The sequence below is a fragment of the Triticum dicoccoides genome, chromosome 4A (genome assembly GCF_002162155.2).
Source record: "Triticum dicoccoides isolate Atlit2015 ecotype Zavitan chromosome 4A, WEW_v2.0, whole genome shotgun sequence".
Taxonomy (NCBI): domain Eukaryota; kingdom Viridiplantae; phylum Streptophyta; class Magnoliopsida; order Poales; family Poaceae; genus Triticum; species Triticum dicoccoides.
The window spans coordinates 679,127,510-679,149,256 of NC_041386.1; the positions used below are offsets into that span (position 1 = coordinate 679,127,510).

Genomic DNA, 21,747 nt, shown 5'->3' on the forward strand with positions numbered 1-21,747 from the left:
CTCTCGCTCGACCAAAACTCTCAAGGACACCCAAACCCTAGAGAGAAAACGATGTTGGTCTCCTACCCCTCCCGCCGCGCCCCTACCCGACAAATTAACTCTCTCGAAGCGTTGTTGTGTCGAGGCGACCCCAAACCCTAGAGAAGCAGCGTCGAGGCCACTAACATGATTCCTTATTGTGATTAGCTGGCTAGTTCTACGTTTGCCATCTATACCATATATAAACATGTTGTAAATATTTGCAGAAACTATGGAGCACTGCCGAGACGAAGAAACATAAGCGATATTGAGGGACATAATCGCAAATGGAAGGGATGAAGTTGCGTCATTTCTCCTCGACTCCGTTGGTCAGCTGGAAGAACGGGGTGAAGAAGAGGGCTATGTTCATGATGGCTTCGGCCCATTAATGCCGGTACAAGAACAGGACTATGTTCATGATGGCTCCGATGACACAATGGAGGAACAAGAAGGAGACCGTGCTGACTGCTCTGGTGACCGAACCGATCCCGGCCAGGTATATATATATTAGTTAAGCCCGTGCTGACTAGTTAATTGATGTTCCATTGTTTTGGTATATGTACACATATTAATTACTCTCGTCTTTCTTCCTTATAATTTCTAGCCCTCCGGATCGAGCACAACTTCGGTAAGGAGACGAGGCCCGAAGAAAAAGTTGAGCTCGGATGAAAAGTTTGAGATCATAGAAATCGCGCCCGACAGCGAACCGATTGAACCCATCCGGACAAGGAAGGCATTTTCTTCTCAGTGCGGGGTTCTTGTTAGGGACAATATCCCGATCAGCATCCAGCAATGGTATAAGCCTAAGGAGGAAGACCCTGAGGTGTCTTATGTCAATGATATGCAGAAAGAAGATCTTTGGACTCAGCTGAAGGCAAATTTCACCCTACCGCCAGAGGAGGATCCGGAGAAGCCAGTTAAAGAGGAATTAATCAAGTCTTGTGCTCTTAAGAAGATGGCAACCCTAATGAGGAGGTGGAGGAAAGAGCTGAACCAGTTTGTCAAAAATAAAAAGACACCAGAATTCATCGGCAAATATGAGAAGATCAAAGATCACTGGCCCGCATTTGTGGCCCACAAGACATCGGAAAAGAGTAAGAAGATGTCGGAGACAAACAAGAAAAATGCTGCGAAGAAGACGCTTCACCATCGCACGGGGTCAGGTGGCTACCTGCAAGCCCGGCCTAAGTGGTCCAAGGCTGAGAATGATCTGCTTGAAAAAGGGATCGAACCAGAGACAATGAGATGGCCAAACCGTTGCCGGACTTGGTTCTTCGGGTCTGACGGAACCTTGGACCCTGTAACAGGGTTTTGCCAGTGGACGGACAAGCAACTGGAAATACCAGTCAAGAACCTTCAACACTATATCGATGCAGCGCAGCGAGGGACGTTCCTTCCAAACAGGGAGAAGGACGAGCTCACAATGGCCCTTGGGAATCCTGAGCACCCTGGACGGACACGAGGCACGCCAGGCTCCGTTCCGTGGAAGGCTGGTTTTCCGGACGCAGGGGGTTACAAAACCCAAGAGAGGAGGAAGAAACTGGAGCAGGACCAACTGCAGGCGCTGCATGAAAGGGTAATGGGGCTAGAGGATCGAGAAGAGGAACGAGAAGCAGCAGATCGTAGCAAATGACCTGCCGAAGCTTCCCCCGAAGCTACCCCGCCATCTCAGCGGAGAAGCAGCGTGGCTTCCACCAAGCTGCTTCAGCTGGAGCATGTCTTGACGGCTCCTGCCAGCTATCCCGTGGATGGTATCACGGAGTCTCAAAATTGCCACATGATGGCGCGATGGATGACTTTGAAGGTCAAGGCGGCTGTTGGCCAAGTTTATCCTAGTGGACCCGGCACAACTTATCACTGCCAGCCGATTCCAAAAGGATATGCTAAGGTGATGGTGGATGAAATAACGGAGGGATTTGAGGACCTCGTGCTTGACCACCCTACCGGTGAAGGGGAGACTAGGCTGGGTTCTGCTCTGAAGACTCCATGCCTATGGAAGAAGGAGCTCATCAACCTTCTGAACTGGACGCCTCCGCCTCTTCCTCCAGCTCCGGCGAGTCAGAGCACTCCGCCTCCTCCACCGCCTCCTCCTCCGGCGAGTGACGATCAGGGCATGCGTGGCGGCACTCCGCCTCCCTCTCCGACGCATGGCGGCACTCCGCCTCCTTCTCCGCCTGCGCCGGCGCTCCCGAGCAGCCAGCAGCATCCTGCTTCTCCGCCTCGCCAGCAAGGGCGGAAGAGACCCGCCGCTGCCCCGGATGCTCCGGCGCGTCGTACTCCTTCTCCTCCGCCTCGTAAGCAAGCACGAAAGAAGACAAACGCCGCAGCCGCTCCATCTGCTCCGGCATCTAGCAGCACAACCAGAGGCGGGAGGCAATACAAATACGGTCCATCATCTCTCAATCCTCTAGAGAAGTTACCGTACGAGAGGTCCGAGGAGGAAAATGATACGATTGTGCGGACCCACGTGAAGGAGTTCTTTGAAGGGGTGAAAGCAAAGAGATATCCACCTCCGGAGGAGAAGGTAGATCCGGTGAAAGCAAACGCACTATCGATGCCCTGAAGAAACCACCAAAGTCTCCACCGAGAACCAACTATGAGCGCATTACTGAACAGACATATCTCCAAGCCCAGCGGTCGGGAACTACTGTCAGTGCTAAAAGGTCAAAAGAACGAGCAAAGGGGAAAACAATTGCCCAGCTCGGCGAACAAGCACAGCAATCGTGCTCCCCGCTCAATGTGTCTAATGCTCCAGGGACGGTGGCCGGTTATGGCAATCTTGACGGTTACCTGCCTGACGATGCACTTCCTGATTTCTTGGAGGTGGACGAACACAGATACGAGTACGGGAAGCCTCTCGTCAAAGATGAAAAATCTCTGACAACAATGATGCGAAGATTCCATAATTGGTACATGGAAACCTGCAGAGAGTCTGAGGGTAAGAATGCTTTGTATCTGCATATTAAAAAGGAGCACGATCTCATTGCAAATGATCTGTTGACTGTTCCATTTGAGGAGTTCTTCGAGTTCTTCAATCAAAAGGCCCTCGATAAATTAATGGTCTTTTGCTACTGCCTGTAAGTACTATTTCTGTCATTAAGTCTCTATATATAGCTCGGCTCTTTCATTGCATGTATTTAAAATTAATTATCCTCAATATATTATGCAGATTGATGATCGTCGAGTGCAAAAACGAAATTTATGATATTGGGTTCATTAACACAAATATCATAGATGTATTTCTGGTTGAAAAGAACGTCAAAGAGGCCGAGGACAACTTGCTACAATCGTTGATCAAAAATCAAAACAAAGATACCATACTCTTTCCTTACAACGGCCCGTGAGTGTTACTGTCGTGTGCATATTCGGTTTCCCTTATTACTCAAGCGAGCTTATAGTAATGTAATTTATGAGTTATGCATGCGTGAGCAGGTACCACTATATTCTTCTGGAGATTAAGCTTGAGCGTGGACTAGTAACCGTCTTAGACTCGAGATGGAAAGATCCCAAAACCTATGCGGACATCACTGAAATGCTCAGCAAGTAAGTTCAATCGATCATTATCGCACCATATCGGCAACTTTTTGTTCATTTCCTGATATCTCAAGTAATAATAATTATTTTCTTTGTCTTGTAGGGTTTGGAAACAGTTCACCGCAGAAGCTCCGGGACTGCCGAAGGAGCTGCCATATAAATACCCGAAAGTAAGTACTGCTGGCTAGCTAGTTGCGCGCATCTCCCGTTGATTCTATAGCTATACTTTCATCAATGCCATTTATAATGCTTCATTATCAGTTTGATTGACCTCTATTTCTCGTAAAGTGCTTGTGGCAGGAGGAAGGGAATGATTTCTGTGGATACTATGTGTGCGAGTTCATCCACACCGCGACTTTGAAAAACAAGCGGGGCTACTCTAGAAGACAATATGAAGTGCGTAAGCAATAATATTCACAATTTCATTTTATTACACCATCATTTCTGTTGAGTTTCATTCATATATATGTATTAATTAACCCCCTTCTTCAAATTAGATGTGGCAGATGCGGGATGAACTCCTAGAACCAGATCGCATGAAAGCAATTCAAGAGGAATTGGCGGGATTCTTTCTTGACCACGTCATCAGTAAAGCCGGAGAATACCATGTGGAAATTGATTTCAAATGCTAGGGGTTTGTAATTAAGAGATCTTATACATATTGTACATGTATGTAGCCAGTAGCGTCGGATATATGATACGAAAACTTGTTGTTCGACCAATCTCTCGGAGAAGGAGAGGTCGATCGATCACTTCTCTCGGTATGCATGACGAACTTCTGTACTGAATGGTTCTCTCGATCACTTATGTATATATAGTATGTAGCGTCGACCAAGCACGGACATAAGAGAGGACACTTCTCTCTATTAATTAGCTAGCTAACACAATATATGAAACACCTAAATTAACCCCCCAAAACCCCCAACCTCCCCTCCTTTCAAAAAAAAACATAAACCCCAGCCACTGGAATGCTGATGCGTGATGCCTTTAGGTCCCGGTTGGAGCCACCAACCGGGACCAAAGGCCCCCTCACTGGGCTCAGCGCATAGGGCCACGTGGAGGCACATTGGTCCCGGTTCATGTTTGAACCGGGACTAATGGGTGGAGGTATTAGTAACGACCCATTAGTCCCGGTTCATGAACCGGGACTAAAGGCCCTTATGAACCGGGACTATTAGGTGTTTTTCTACTAGTGCTTAGCTACGGCAGCTTGCATGCAATGACGGCACCTGGTGTTGCGTCGGACATGCCCCCTATGCGGTACTGTAGATGAGGATAGCTATCATGCATTGGTGGCGTGCAACCATGCACGTAGCTTATGGGAGGCCATGAGGCAGGTTTGGTCGCTTCCCCAGGACCAACTTCTTATAAATAGCGGCAAGGGGTTTGTGGTGGGTCAATTTCGGAAGGCGCAGCGGTGGCGAGTCATCCATGCTTTGTCGAACTGCCGTTGTTGGCATTTCTTTCTTCTTCTTTGTTCTTTCTCTTTCCTTTGGGCTTGCCGTAGCGCGCGCCCTGTAGTTTTGAAGCAGGGCGAGACAACTTTAGCTAGGAGCCTCTTTTCCTTCTGCCCAGCTCCCCGAAAACAACGTTCGACTTGCATGTGTTAAGCATATAGCTAGCGTTCCTTCTGAGCCAGGATCAAACTCAGATTTTGACTATGATTAGGCGGGGACAGGATTCGAACCTGCAGTCTTCAGGTCATGAGCCTGATGAGTTGACCAATTCCTCTACCCCGCTTCTTCCCCTGATCTTTCTTTCCCTCTTCCCATAAACATTGATTCTCTCTCCTAACCACTCTTAAATATGTGAAATACACGGAATCGATCCAAAACTACAAGCAAGGGAATCAACTCTTATTGCCGTAAAGGAAAAATAACCCCTTTCCTTTATATATATATACAAGGAACAAGTAGCCTTTGCCACCTATTCCTGAATTAAGGGAACGCGAAAAATCTTTCTCTATGTCAATTCAAAACAAAACAAATGGACGACTGAATCCTATAAACGAAATTCTTTTGAGAAGAGCTTGCGCCTATGCTTCTATAAAAATCACCTATGTGGAACGGATGCTTCTACTTGGTCATCATAGACCAGCAAATCCATTTGAGAGCTGTATTTCTTTGATGGTAGTGTCCTTTCTTCATGCTCACCATCTCTGCAGAGCTTAACAAGATAATCCACGCCAACAACCAAAGCCAACAAGCCTTGGCTCAGAAGCTCTTTCTTCATCTAAGCTTTTAGTAACATTAGCTGCCATCAATAGGGTGGAACGCATTAACCAGTAGAAACCCTCACTGAGCAAGCATTCGGCATTCCTAGTATGCTCCACTCATTCTACGCCAAGCACCCAATCACGAGATCAGAATCACACTCTAGACCATACCTTTCACGAAAGAAAAGGACAGTCAGCCGCTGCTAAACCAAGATCTCCATCTCTTGACCCTGTCAATCAATCTTACCTTATAGGGCACAAAGGTATATTTACTGTTGGGGAACGTAGTAATTTAAAAAAAAATCCTACGCACACGCAAGATCATGGTGACGTATAGCAACGAGAGGGGAGAGTGTAATCTACATACCCTTGAAGACCGAAAGCGGAAGCGTTAGAACAACGCGGTTGATGTAGTCGTACGTCTTCGCAGCCCGACCGGTCAAGCACCGAAACTACGGCACCTCCGAGTTCTAGCACACGTTCAGCTCGATGACGTCCCTCGAACTCCGATCCAGCCGAGTGTTGAGGGAGAGTTCTGTCAGCACGACGGCGTGGCGACGATCTTGATGTTCTACCGTCGCAGGGCTTCGCCTAAGCACCGCTGCAATATTATCGAGGAGGACTATGGTGGAGGGGGGCACCACACACGGCTAATAGATCTCAAGGATCAATCGTTGTTGTGTCTTTGGGGTGCCCCCTGCCCCCATATATATAGGAGCAAGGGGGGAGGCGGCCGGCCTATGGAGGAGGCACACCAAGGGGGGAGTCCTACTCCCACCGGGAGTAGGACTCCTCCTTTCCTTGTTGGAGAAGAAAAGAGGAGGAGATGGAGAAGGAAAAGGGGGCCGGCCCCCTTGTCCAATTCGGACCAGTTGGGGGGCGCAGGCCTCCTTCCTTTTGGCCTCTCTCCTCTATTCCCGTATGGCCCAATAAGGCCCATATACTCCCCGGCGAATTCCCGTAACTCTCCGGTACTCCGAAAAATACCCGAATCACTCGGAACCTTTCCGAACTCCGAATATAGTCGTCCAATATATCGATCTTTATGTATCGACCATTTAGAGACTCTTCGTCATGTCCCCGTTCTCATCCGGGACTCCGAACTCCTTCGGTACATCAAAACTCATAAACTCATAATATAACTCTCCTCGAAACCTTAAGCGTGCGGACCCTACGGGTTTGAGAATAATGTAGACATGACCTAGAACTATTCTCGGTCAATAACCAATAGCGGAACCTGGATGCTCATATTGGCTCCCACATACTCTACGAAGATCTTTATCGGTCAAACCGCATAACAACATACGTTGTTCCCTTTGTCATCGGTATGTTACTTGCCCGAGATTCCATCGTCGGTATCCAATACCTAGTCCAATCTCGTTACTGGCAAGTCTCTTTACTCGTTACGTAATGCATCATTCCGTAACTAACTCATTAGTTACATTGCTTGCAAGGCTTATAGTGATGTGCATTACCGAGAGGGCCCAGAGATACCTCTCCGACAATCGGAGTGACAAAACCTAATCTCGAAATACGCCAACCCAACATGTACCTTTGGAGACACCTGTAGTACTCCTTTATAATCACCCAGTTACGTTGTGACATTTGGTAGTATCCAAAGTGTTCCTCCGGTAAACGGGAGTTGCATAATCTCATAGTTACAGGAACATGTATAAGTCATGAAGAAAGCAATAGCAACATACTAAACGATCAAGTGCTAGGCTAACGGAACGGGTCATGTCAATCACATCATTCTCCTAATGATGTGATCTCATTAATCAAATGACAACACATGTCTATGGTTAGGAAACATAACCATCTTTGATTAATGAGCTAGTCAAGTAGAGGCATACTAGTGACTATATGTTTGTCTATGTATTCACACATGTATCATGTTTCCGGTTAATACAATTCTAGCATGAATAATAAACATTTATCATGAAATAAGGAAATAAATAATAACTTTATTATTGCCTCTAGGGCATATTTCCTTCAGTCTCCCACTTGCACTAGAGTCAATAATCTAGTTCACATCGCCATGTGATTTAACACTAATATTCACATCTGTATGTGATTAATACCCATAGTTCACATCGTCATGTGATCAACACCCAAAGGGTTTACTAGAGTCAATAATCTAGTTCACATCGCTATGTGATTAACACCCAAAGAGTACTAAGGTATGATCATGTTTTGCTTGTGAGAGAAGCTTAATCAACGGGTCTGTCACATTCAGAGCCGTATGTATTTTGCAAATATTTTATGTCTACAATGCTCTGCACGGAGCTACTCTAGCTAATTGCTCCCACTTTCAATATGTATCCAGATTGAGACTTAGAGTCATCTGGATCGGTGTAAAAGCTTGCACCGATGTAACTCTTTACTACGGGCTCTTTTATCACCTCCATAATCGAGAAATATTTCCTTAGTCCTCACTAAGGATATTCTTGACCGCTGTCCAGTGATCTACTCTTAGATCAAAATTGTATTCTTTTGTCAAACTCAGAGCAAGGTATACAATAGGTCTGGTTCACATCATAGCATACTTTATAGAACCTATGACTGAGGCATAGGGAATGACTTTTCATTCTCTTTCTATTTTCTGCCATGGTCGGGTCTTGAGTCTTACTCAAATTCACACCTTTGCATCACAGGCAAGAACTCCTTCTTTGACTGCTCCATTTTGAACTATTTCAAAAAATTTATCAAGGTATGTACTCATTGAAAAATCTTATCAAGCGTCTTGATCTATCTATATAGATATTGATGCTCAATGTGTAAGCAGCTTCACCGAGGTCTTGCTTTGAAAAACTCTTATTCAAGTATCCTTTCATGCTATCCAGAATTTCTATATCATTTCCAATCAACAATATGTCATCCACATATAATATTAGAAATGCTACAGAGCTCCCACTCACTTTCTTGTAAATACAGGCTTCTCAAAAAGTCTGTATAAAACCATATGCTTTGATCAACTCATCAAAGCGTATATTCCAACTCCGAGAGGCTTGCACCAGTCCATAAATGGATCGCTGGAGCTTGCACACTTTGTTAGCACCTTTAGTATTGACAAAACCTTCTGGTTGCATCATATACAACTCTTTTGTTCATCGTAGTCAACACCTTTGAACTTGTCGAAAACCTTTTGCGACAATTCTAGCTTTGTAGATAGTAACACTATCAGCATCCGTCTTCCTCTTGAAGATCCATTTAATCTCAATGTCTCGCCGATCATTGGGAAAGTCAACCAAAGTCCATACTTTGTTTTCATACATGGATCTTATCTCAGATCTCATGGCCTCAAGCCATTTTGCGGAATCTGGGCTCACCATCGCTTCTTCATAGTTCGTAGGTTGGTCATGGTCTAGTAACATAACTTCCAGAACAGGATTACCGTACCACTCTGGTGCGGATCTTACTCTGGAAGACCTATGAGGTTCTATAGTAACTTAATCTGAAGTTTCATGATCATCATCATTAACTTCCTCACTAATTGGTGTAGTAGTCACAGGAACAGATTTCTATGATGAACTACTTTCAAATAAGGGAGCAGGTACAATTACCTCATCAAGTTCTACTTTCCTCCCACTCACTTCTTTTGAGAGAAACTCCTTCTCTAGAAAGAATCCATTCTTAGCAATGAATGTTTTGCCTTTGGATTTGTGATAGAAGGTGTACCCAACAGTTTCCTTTGGGTATTCTATGAAGACGCACTTCCCCGATTTGGGTTCGAGCTTATCAGGTTGAAAACCTTTTTCATATAAGCATCGCAACTCCAAACTTTAAGAAACGACAACTTAGGTTTACTGCTAAACCATAGTTTATACGATGTCGTCTCAACGGATTTAGATGGTGCCCTTTTGATGTGAATGCAGCTGTCTCTAATGCATAACCCCAAAACAATAATGGTAAATCAGTAAGCGACATCATAGATCACACCATATCCAATAAAGTGCGGTTACGACGTTCGGACACACCATAACGTTGTGGTGTTCCAGGTGGCGTGAGCTGTGAAACTATTCCACATTGTTTTAATTGAAGACCAAACTCATAACTCAAATATTTGTCTCCACGATCAGATCGAAGAAACTTTATTTTCTTGTTATGATGATTTTTCCACTTCACTCTGAAATTCTTTGAACCTTTCAACTATTTCAGACTTATGTTTCATCAAGTAGATATATCCATATCTGCTCAAATCATCTTGTGAAGGTCAGAAAATAACGATACCTGCCACGAGCATCAACACTCATTGGATTGCATACATCGGTATGTATTATTTCCAATAAGTCAGTAGCTTGTTCCATTGTTCCGGAGAACGGAGTTTTAGTCATCTTGCCCAAAAGGCACGGTTCGCAAGCATCAAATGATTCATAACAAAGTGATTCCGAAAATCCATCTTTATGGAGTTTCTTCATGCGCTTTACACCGATATGACCCAAACGGCAGTGCCACAAATAAGTTGCACTATCATTATTAACTTTGCATCTTTTGGCATTAATATTATGAATATGTGTATCACTACGATCGAGATCCAACAAACTATTTTCATTGGGTGTATGACCATTGAAGGTTTTATTCATGTAAACAGAACAACAATTATTCTCTGACTTTAAATGAATAACCATATTGCAATAAACATGATCAAATCATATTCATGCTCAACGCAAACGCCAAATAACATTTATTTAGGTTTAACACTAATCCCGAAAGTATAGGGAGTGTGCGATGATGATCATATCAATCTTGGAACTACTTCCAACACTCATCGTCACTTCCCCTTCAACTAGTCTCTGTTTATTCTGTAACTCCTGTTTCGAGTTACTAATCTTAGTAACCGAACAAGTATCAAATACTCAGGGTCTACTATAAACACTAGTAAGGCACACATCAATAACATGTATATCAAATATACCCTTGTTCACTTTGCCATCCTTCTTATCCACCAAATATTTGGAGTAGTTCCACTTCCAGTGACCATTTCCTTTGCAGTAGAAGCACTCAGTTTCAGGCTTAGGTCCATCTTTGGGCTTCTTCACGGGAGTGACAACTTGTTTGCCATTCTACTTGAAGTTTCCCTTTCTTTCCCTTTGCCCTTTTCTTGAAACTAGTGATCTTGTCAATCATCAACACTTGATGCTCTTTCTTGATTTCTACCTTCGTCGATTTCAACATCACGAAGAGCTTGGGAATCACTTTCGTCATCCCTTGCATATTATAGTTCATCACGAAGTTCTACTAACTTGGTGATGGTGACTAGAGAATTCTGTCAATCACTATTTTATCTGGAAGATTAACTCCCACTTGATTCAAGCGATTGTAGTACCCAGACAATCTGAGCACATGCTCACTAGTTGAGTGATTCTCCTCCATCTTTTAGCTATAGAACTTGTTGGAGACTTCATATCTCTCAACTCGGGTATTTGCTTGAAATATTAAGTTCAATTCCTGGAACATCTCATATGGTCCATGACGTTCAAAACGTCTTTGAAGTCCCGATTCTAAGCCATAAAGCATGGTGCACAAAACTATCAAGTAGTCATCATATTGAGCTAGCCAAACGTTCATAACGTCTGCATCTGCTCCTGCAATAGGTCTGTCACCTAGCGGTGCATTAAGGACATAATTCTTCTGTGCAGCAATGAGGATAAACCTCAAATCACGGATCCAATCCGTATCATTGCTACTAACATCTTTCAATACAATTTTCTCTAGGAACATATTAAAATAAACATATGAAAGCAACAACGCAAGCTATTGATCTACAACATAATTTGCAAAATATTACCAGGACTAAGTTCATGATAAATTTAAGTTCAATTAATCATATTACTTAAGAACTCCCACTTAGATAGACATCTCTCTAATCCTCTAAGTGATTACGTGATCCATATCAACTACACCATGTCCGATCGTCACGTGAGATGGAGTAGTTTCAACGGTGAACATCAATATGTTGATCATATCTACTATATGATTCACGATCGACCTTTCGGTCTCCGTGTTCCGAGGCCATATCTGTTATATGCTAGGCTCGTCAAGTTTAACCTGAGTATTCCGCGTGCGCAACTATTTTGCACCCGTTGTATTTGAACGTAGAGCCTATCACACCGGATCATCATGTGGTGTCTCAGCACAAAGAACTTTCGCAACGGTGCATACTCAGGGAGAACACTTCTTGATAATTAGTGAGAGATCATCTTAAAATGCTTCCTTCAATCAAAGCAAGATAAGATGCATAAAGGATAAACATCACATGCAATCAATATAAGTGATATGATATGGCCATCATCATCTTGTGCTTGTGATCTCCATCTTCGAAGCACCGTCGTGATCACCATCGTCACCGGCGCGACACCTTGATCTCCATCGTAGCATCGTTGTCGTTATGCCATCTATTGCTTCTACGACTATCGCTACTGCTTAGTGATAAAGTAAAGCAATTACAGGGCGTTTGCATTTCATACAATAAAGCGGCAACCATATGGCTCCTGCCAGTTGCCGATAACTTCGGTTACAAAACATGATCATCTCATACAATAAAATATAGCATCACGTCTTGACCATATCACATCACAACATGCCCTGCAAAAATAAGTTAGACGTCCTCTACTTTGTTGTTGCAAATTTTACGTGGCTGCTACGGGCTGAGCAAGAACCGTTCTTACCTACGCATCAAAACCACAACGATAGTTTGTCAAGTTAGTGTTGTTTTAACCTTCGCAAGGACCGGGCGTAGCCACACTCGGTTCAACTAAAGTTGGAGAAACAGACACCCGCCAGCCACCTGTGTGCAAAGCACGTCAGTAGAATAAGTCTCGCGTAAGTGTACGCGTAATGTCGGTCCGGGCCGCTTCATCCAACAATACCGTCGTACCAAAGTATGACATGTTGGTAAGCAGTATGACTTATATCGCCCACAACTCACTTGTGTTCTACTCGTGCATATAACATCTACGCATAAAACCTAGGCTCGGATGCCACTGTTGGGGAACGTAGTAATTTCAAAAAAATTCCTACGCACACGCAAGATCATGGTGACGTATAGCAACGAGAGGGGAGAGTGTAATCTACATACCCTTGAAGACCGAAAGCGGAAGCGTTAGAACAACGCGGTTGATGTAGTCGTACGTCTTCACAGCCCGACCGATCAAGCACCGAAACTACGGCACCTCCGAGTTCTAGCACACGTTCAGCTCGATGACGTCCCTCGAACTCCGATCCAGCCGAGTGTCGAGGGAGAGTTCTGTCAGCACGACGGCATGGCGATGATCTTGATGTTCTACCGTCGCAGGGCTTCACCTAAGCACCACTACAATATTATCGAGGAGGACTATGGTGGAGGGGGGCACCGCACACGGCTAATAGATCTCAAGGATCAATCGTTGTTGTGTCTTTGGGGTGCCCCCCTGCCCCCATATATATAGGAGCAAGGGGGGAGGCGGCCGGCCTATGGAGGAGGCGCACCAAGGGGGGAGTCCTACTCCCACCGGGAGTAGGACTCCTCCTTTCCTTGTTGGAGAAGAAAAGAGGAGGAGAGGGAGAAGGAAAAGGGGGCCGGCCCCCTTGTCCAATTCGGACCAGAGGGGGGCGCAGGCCTCCTTCCTTTTGGCCTCTCTCCTCTATTCCCGTATGGCCCAATAAGGCCCATATACTCCCCGGCGAATTCCCGTAACTCTCCGGTACTCCGAAAAATACCCGAATCACTCGGAACCTTTCCGAACTCTGAATATAGTCGTCCAATATATCGATCTTTATGTATCGACCATTTAGAGACTCTTCGTCATGTCCCCGATCTCATCCGGGACTCCGAACTCCTTCGGTACATCAAAACTCATAAACTCATAATATAACTGTCATCGAAACCTTAAGCGTGCGGACCCTATGGGTTTGAGAATAATATAGACATGACCTAGAACTATTCTCGGTCAAACCAATAGCGGAACCTGGATGCTTATATTGGCTCCCACATATTCTACGAAGATCTTTATCAGTCAAACCGCATAACAACATACATTGTTCCCTTTGTCATCGGTATGTTACTTGCCCGAGACTCGATCGTCGGTATCCAATACCTAGTTCAATCTCGTTACTGGCAAGTCTCTTTACTCGTTACGTAATGCATCATTCCGTAACTAACTCATTAGTTACATTGCTTGCAAGGCTTATAGTGATGTGCATTACCGAGAGGGCCCAGAGATACCTCTCCGACAATCGGAGTGACAAAACCTAATATCGAAATACGCCAACCCAACATGTACCTTTGGAGACACCTGTAGTACTCCTTTATAATCACCCAGTTACGTTTTGACGTTTGGTAGCACCCAAAGTGTTCCTCCGATAAACGGGAGTTGCATAATCTCATAGTTACAGGAACATGTATAAGTCATGAAGAAAGCAATAGCAACATACTAAACGATCAAGTGCTAGGCTAACGGAATGGGTCATGTCAATCACATCATTCTCCTAATGATGTGATCTCATTAATCAAATGACAACACATGTCTATGGTTAGGAAACATAACCATCTTTGATTAATGAGCTAGTCAAGTAGAGGCATACTAGTGACTATATGTTTGTCTATGTATTCACACATGTATCATGTTTCCGGTTAATACAATTCTAGCACGAATAATAAACATTTATCATGAAATAAGGAAATAAATAATAACTTTATTATTGCCTCTAGGGCATATTTCCTTCATTTACCATACGAGATGTGTGCACCTACTAAAGGGAATAGAAAGATCTTGGGTACAAATACTCCACTTTTCACGGAAGACATAGATTCACCAATTATTGGTTGGACTAAATACTACATTTATTTGCTCAGAAGAAGGAAAGTTGGCTGTGAGAATGATTTCTCGTACGTAGTCTTTCCTAGGACCATTCCAACAGGATACTCAGAGGTGTGTGGAGAAAAAGCTCAAAAGGCATACTTCCGGCAATAAATATGTAAATTTGTTTCGCATAAATTCAGAGATTTTTTATCTCCTCAAAAGAAAATGAGTTCGATCAGCAACACCGGTCTCCGCAGCACTAGGATAAAGACCTTCTTTTTACCCATAACATTTCTCTGCGGCATTGGAACCAAGATCGGGCTTGGCATAGTTACGAGGTTCCCGTTCTATTTAACTAACACTAACTGAAGCTAACCGGAAGCTTTCTTCTCATGCGACTCTTGGATCGAAAAGAGGCTGCTGGACTGGACCACGGCTGAAACTGCCAGGCACGGACTAAAAGCTTTTATCAGGGATTCCCGAGTCAAATGACTACCATACATAGCATAGAGCTGGAAGCTGCACTAGTGTACATAGAAGACTGGATGTGAACACGGACGGACATTGGCTATGTATGGGGCACTCACTAATCACTATTAGCTAGCAGAAAGAAAGATGAACGCACTTTCACTCCTTGCTCTTCAGCACGTACTCACACGAGGGACTCTCAAATCTCTATTTCAGACCATAATCTTTCGATCCCTTTACCGAAGTGATTGATAGCAGGGCTCCAAAATCATAGGGCTTCTTCTATTTTTAGTGTGAACTCACTTCTATTCTATATCAAGATAGGGGCTTCAGTACTTGGCTGACCGCCCGGTGGAAGACCTAGTTCTACCACACAAGGGCAGCTTTCGTAGTCCAGGATTATTTTCCTCATATGTAATTTCACCTCAATGTGGAAATGTCCGATCTTTTTCCAAAATAGAAGGTCTTCATGAAGGTCTATCTTGTTTCAGGAATATAGGTACCGAAGTTCAATAGCGGTAGGTACCAAGGAGAAGACGAGTCAGGTCCGATTGACAAGACTAGCTAGGCTGACCTTCCAGCCATACTCCATCCAATATCGAACGGAAGTGCTAAAGGTTTCATGTGATGCTGACCTCAATGAACCAGACCTCGAGAATTCGTTCATCCCTTCGCTCCGAGGATTGATCGAGTACTTGGCCACATGCATGAGTAGGCCTGTTGCCGGGATGTCCCATTAAAAAGGCAGGTCCCATATTTGAAATACAAAAATAAGATCAGATAGCGCTCAAGAGGTTTTTCTCCATACGAGAAATCCTTCACTTGCATGGAATTCAAATAGATGTGTTGAAGATCATCAAAGAAAGGAAAACGACTGAATTCGATCCATCTCCTCCCTTTTCTTTAAACCAAGAGCTACTCCTCCCTTTTCTTTTTTTATGTAATTTCAATACGATTTCGTTTGTGTTCATGTTTTGAATTTAGAACCCCACGGAAGTGAATATAAAAAAGCAAAATACCCCTGTGATACGCCTTCCTTTACCTATTCTAGATTGATTGATGTTCAATGGAGGGAAACTTGCCATTCTTTTTTCCTTTGAAATTGTACATTTTTTTGATTATGAACTAATTGTATCCTTTTTGTTCCCATCGAGCTTTCTTGCCTAGTGACTAAGGATTTTCACACTTGTTGTGTCTATAAAAGATTTTCTCATAAAACACTAACAGAAGTGTTATAGGGATTCACTTTCGATAAGAATCCAAAAGCAAGTTCCCCATACTACCTTCTTTCCCTCCTCTGTTTCTGTCTTTAAGAGGCAGTGCATCCGGCAGGAATCGAACCTACTTTTTGACCCATTTTGCCTTTCTAGGTTGGTGGGCGTTTTCACCATTCAGCCATGGGTGCTTTAGCGAGTGAACTAGGTTTTTATTTGAGAGCGAACTAGGTTTTTAGTGGTATTCCTTCTCGAGCTTCTATTTCTTCCGTTAAGGGAGATTCGGGAAAAGATGGAATAGGAAGACGTGTTTCTAGAACGAACAAGATACGGCTAGAGAAGGGGAAGTTAGCAAAGTTAGACAATATTGGAATGGTCATAGGAACATGTATTGATGTACCGGATCGACTAATGCTCCCGGGTTGATGCGATGTATTCCACCAGTTGACTCGAGACTTTATTATTGGTATATCGATCAGTCCAGCACAGATTGAAATAGGAGCCGGTTCGACAGGAAGCTTTTGAAAATGCAGTGCACCCAGGTAAATAAGGAACAAGATGAATACAGAAGTTAAACGAGCATCCCACACCCGAAAGGTACCCCACATAGGCCTTCCCCAAAACCCCCCAGTCACTAACGTAAACAAAGTAGAAAAAGCACCAATTTCTGTACCGGTTCCGGAAGAGTGAAGAAAAAGGGGATGTTTTGTTAATGGGAACACGGAACTGTTTATAGCTGTCGCGATATAAATAACTATACTCATCCGAGCCGCAGGAACATGTACATACAAAATACGAGAATTTCCACCTTGTTGAAGATCTGGTGGTGCTACCCAAAGACTTAAATGAATAGCCATCGCTGTTAAGAACAACCGAGATCCAATGAGAATTTGCGCGTAGCTTTTTTTCTTTGACATAAAAAAATAAGGTTGTAATAACGAAACTGACATTTTATTTTCCTTGCCTTGCAAGTGGAACAAGAAAGACTATATAGTTATTTTGATTCTATAAACAATCAAAGGATTTCGCATGCTTTCCATGGAATGACGGAATTCCCCTTGCTTAGTTTTCGCTCCGCTCGTGTGTGGCACTCCTTGCTTGTGGAGCGGCATATCGGAAAAAGAAGGATTGACTTTCTATACAGGCCCGTCCCCTCTTACCCCTAACTAACAATTATGCTGCTCTCGCCTTTTTGTAATCTTATCTTTCAAACATGCACTACTAATTTTTACGGCCTCCGGTCTTTCACTGGCGGTCAACCAAGTACTGAAGCCCCTATCTTGATATAGAATAGAAGTGAGTTCACACTAAAAATAGAAGAAGCCCTATGATTTTGGAGCCCTGCTATCAATCACTTCGGTAAAGGGATCGATTCAGTAAGTAATAGAAACCGGATAGCCATTATAAAAGGGAAATCTCAATCAGTACTTCTTTTTTGGAAAGCGAGGTTGAGTTATATGAAACTAAGGCAAGAAGACGAAAAGACGTTCACGTTACCAATTCCCTCTCGTCTGATCTTTTATTGGCTATACTTGTAGCCAGCCATATTAGCTCCACATTCCACCCTTTTTGATTTCTGATGAAAAAGGCAGTCATCAGTCGCCCCCTTTCCTATTTAGCTTTGCTTGCTGCCTATTATGAGAATAGGTCCCGGTTCAAGCGGCCCGCCTTTCATCATCATCTATACCAGCTGCCACGCACGATCCCATAGGAACGATTTCATCGCCCTAAGAAGCAGAACGCGCCATCACCTACAACCCTTTCCTCTGCCGGGGACTTTCACGAAATGAAAACGGGCGGCATCATCGTATGCTCGACATTAGTTGCCCTGGTGTATATCCCGGAGTACTCCTATGGCGGATCTGTCACCCATACATGAAGGCCTTGGCCCCGTCCCGTGTGGAGAATGCCCCCCTTACGGTTGTGCTTCTCGCCCGAGCCTTCCTTTGTATCGGTGTTGGTGCTTTGTAATACAAAGCAGGGGAAAACCCCTTCTCGGTAAATAGCGGCAAGGAATGGCTGCCAAACTTGCCGCTAAATTGCAACGAAGCTGACCGAAACAGAGTTTTTATGCTTATTTGGCGTATTTGACAATTACGGAACGGTTTTAATTATGGTAAAGAAGTTCCCCCTGTAGCCACTACAATTGATTATCTGAATAGTTATATAAAGTCTATTGGACATGCTTGCAAGTATAGTACAGAGGTATCAAGGGTAAAATGCCGGTTGCTGATTTGGTTTTACCGAAAGAGATGATTGTACAAGTTTCTAGGCCATGAACACCACCGACCAATGGTTATGTTGCTCTGTCAGTGGATGGATCATATTCTGGGGAATCCGGCTCGGCAGTGGCATGAATGATTCTCCGACAACATGATGGTTCAGTTATTTTCGCAACATATCGATTTATTTTCAATTGTATTGATACACTGGAAGCGGAGATACATACAATCATGCAAGGGATGTTGCTTGCTATACAACATTCCGTTCTTCCAGTCATGGTGCAATCTGACTCAATTGAGGCTTTATCCTGTCTATTGGGGGATGTACTAGTAGTTATGCTTATGGTCATCTTATGGCTGAAATTAAGGAGTTGATGATACAGATGATGTTTACTCCGTAGAAGTTAATTAGGAATCAAAATAGAGTTGCCGACCACTTGACAAATTATAGTCGTAGTATAGAATGTACCATAGCTGTGTGGATGCAACTTGGACCATCATGTATTGAGAATCTTTTACCTCTCAACTGTAACTCTCTAAATATGGAATAAAACTCTTTTTTCCCCCAAAAAAGAGTTTGAATAAAGACTCTAGTTCGCTTATAAAAAATAAAATAAAATTCGGAGCAGGCAATTACGACCTAAATGCCACCGGCATCTCCACGCCTCGCACCACATCGACCGCATCCAGCGCTAGGGTTGCGGGAGGCAACCGCGCCGCCGCCGCCGGAACAGCCTCGCCAGCCCCGTCGCCGCCTTCCTGCCGCGGCCCCTCTTCCTCCTTTCCCTCTGCGCCGCCCTCGCCCCTCTGGCCCCTCTGCCGAAGCCGCCCACCTGGGCCCTCGGCCGACGTAAGAAATTTGTGCTGCTTACTGTGAATGCATGGATGGATGAATTCTTGCTGCTTACTATGAATGGATGGATGGATGGATGAATGTTACTACTATGTTGCCACTTTCATCTCTCTGTTCGAACCAACCATGATGCTGCTGTTTGCTACTAGCTTGTTTGATGGATGGATGGATGCATGGTATTAGTATGAACAACTTTTTTTTTTGTACTGTCTACTGTCAATGGCGTTGTGTATGTGAGAATTTTTGATCATTTTTTGTACTGTGCTGCTGCTGCTTGGTACTAGTTGCTACTTTAAATTCTTGCTAATGGATAGATGTTGCAGATGGAGAAAGTCAACGACCCCATAAAGAGGGTGGATCAGGACGGCCAGCACCGTAAGGTCGATCTAGGGTTTGATAACCTGCCAAGAGCCACCGCCGACCTAGCCAACTCCATGAGAAGTATGCTGCAGAGGGTTGCCGCCGGAGGGAGGCCCGAAAGAGCATCTTCTTGGACCATCTTCTGCGATCTGCAGGTATTACGACATCTATATCCGCCCTTTTGATTATGAACCTGGTAGCTAGAGCAAATAGTTTTTCGACGCATCGATGTAGCTCGATGGAATCATTATTGATTACTGATTATTGATTATTGATTACTACTCCCCTTGGTCCCGAATTAGTTGTCTCAGGTTATTCTAGATGCAGATGTATCTAGACGACAAATCTAAGACAACTTATTTAGGACAGAGGGAGTATTATATTTTGTTTCTTAATTCTCTACAATTCTTGATCCTCTACTGAAACAGACTTGCATCTCTGAGCCCCTTAGAGTTACTCATTACGCTCTCGACGCTGTTCGACGACTTTTCTGTAATAGAGGAATGGGAAGAGGACGGGAATGTGCAATGGGGGTGGAAAGAGAAACTGTCAATACTGCTGAGGAGCGAACGGGACAAAAACAATCTGCTGATGCCGATTATTATGATTATTACATCAACCTACAGGCTGAGTATTACCTCCAAGTCACCGACGATAATGACCGCAGAAACTTTGAAGACTCCGACCACGAAGAAGTTGATCCAGATTGGCCTCCGCCGAGTCTCGCAATTTACTATGGTGGAGATAGCCCTAATGTAGACGCGGCTTACTGTTTTTCCCGGGACCTGGTGGAGCTGTTGTCTGTGCGTCCTCGCTTTCCCTTTGCGGGCACCTTCGCTGCCTTCAACGATCGTTCTGCCTACTACTTCTCCTCGCCGAAAGGTCAACAACAACGTAATGTGGATTCTCAGGTATTGCCTATGCATTCATGTAGGAGTACTAATATTTTTATTACTCCCTGGGTCCTAAATTAATTGACTCAGATTTGTCTAGACATGGATGTATCTAGGCATGTTTTATTGTCTAGATACATTCGTATCTAGACAAATCTGAGTCAGTTAATTTGGGACACAGGGAGTATTTGTTTTATGTATCTCCTTTTGAATCGTGTTTCATATATACACAGGGAAATTTGTTACTCCGTGCACAAGGCAAACCATTGAGGACGCCTTTCAAATTAAAATTGAAATCCCAGATGGAGATAATGGAATTGATTATGGGTACCTGGTCTTCAGGATAAACCCGTACGCGTGCAACGAAGTTATAACCCGCACCATCCTGACAGCTTGTGGCCGCAAAATAGACGTGGCTTTTGTGCCGCTCTACTGTGCTATACAAGCAAGGGTGTTTGTCACCCTTGATTTGGTAGCTGGTGCTGGCTCTAGCACGGGTGGCGCCATCTATTATGTCTACGGCGAAATCACTGCACACCATCAGTTCTACGGCGACAAGAATGCCATGCTCTTTTACTGTGAAGAAGGGAACAAAGCGGAGGTTGTTGGCGGCAAGCTTCCACTGTTACGGTCTTGGGCGGCTGTTCCGATATACTTAGATCCGCTCTTGATAATCAAGTTGAGCCTTCACGTCTCTACTAACCCTGAGCATGATCCTGATGGTCATACCATCTCCTTCCAAGGTGATCTTAGCTTCGACCGTGACCAGTATGAAAAATCCATTTGCAACGCCCACCATGGCGCAGTTAAAGTGCGGATCTCTTACGAGTAATTGCCCTCTTGAGGGAAATGTTGTGTTGTACGTTAACGTTGTGGGTGCATATTGGATCTGTTGGGCTTATGCTATATAACTCGCTTATGCTGTTTTCGTATTTAAAAAGTCGGAATTATGTACTGGGGACATGCCAATTTTCTACTACTGTATAACAATGGTGAGAACATTTGTTCCTTGCAAACCATAGGTTCAAAAAGATAAGTGCTACTCACTCCGTTCCTAAATATTTGTCTTTCTAGAGATTTTAATAAATGACTACATACGGAGCAAAGTGAGTGAATCCACACTCTAAAATATGTCTATATACATTCGTATGTGGTAGTCCATTTGAAGTCTCTAAAAAGACAAATATTTA

The 21,747-nt window shown here is 44.0% G+C and overlaps 1 protein-coding gene and 1 non-coding gene across 2 annotated transcripts; both read right to left on the reverse strand.

Moving 5' to 3' along the window:
• Positions 1-5,218: 5,218 nt before the first annotated feature.
• TRNAM-CAU lies at positions 5,219-5,292 on the reverse strand. Its single transcript has one exon. It is a non-coding gene; the product is annotated as a tRNA-Met (tRNA).
• An 11,142-nt stretch (positions 5,293-16,434) lies between these two features.
• On the reverse strand, positions 16,435-17,300 carry LOC119289700 (putative cytochrome c biosynthesis ccmC-like mitochondrial protein). The gene has a single exon (XM_037568954.1). The coding sequence runs from the start codon at positions 17,177-17,179 to the stop codon at positions 16,457-16,459; it is 723 nt and encodes a 240-aa protein (XP_037424851.1). The 5' UTR covers positions 17,180-17,300; the 3' UTR covers positions 16,435-16,456.
• Between the last annotated feature and the right edge of the window lie 4,447 nt (positions 17,301-21,747).

Excerpts from the sequence above, each read along its gene's own strand:
- LOC119289700 (XM_037568954.1), bottom strand. The coding sequence starts at position 17,179 with ATGTCAGTTTCGTTATTACAACCTTATTTTTTTATGTCAAAGAAAAAA.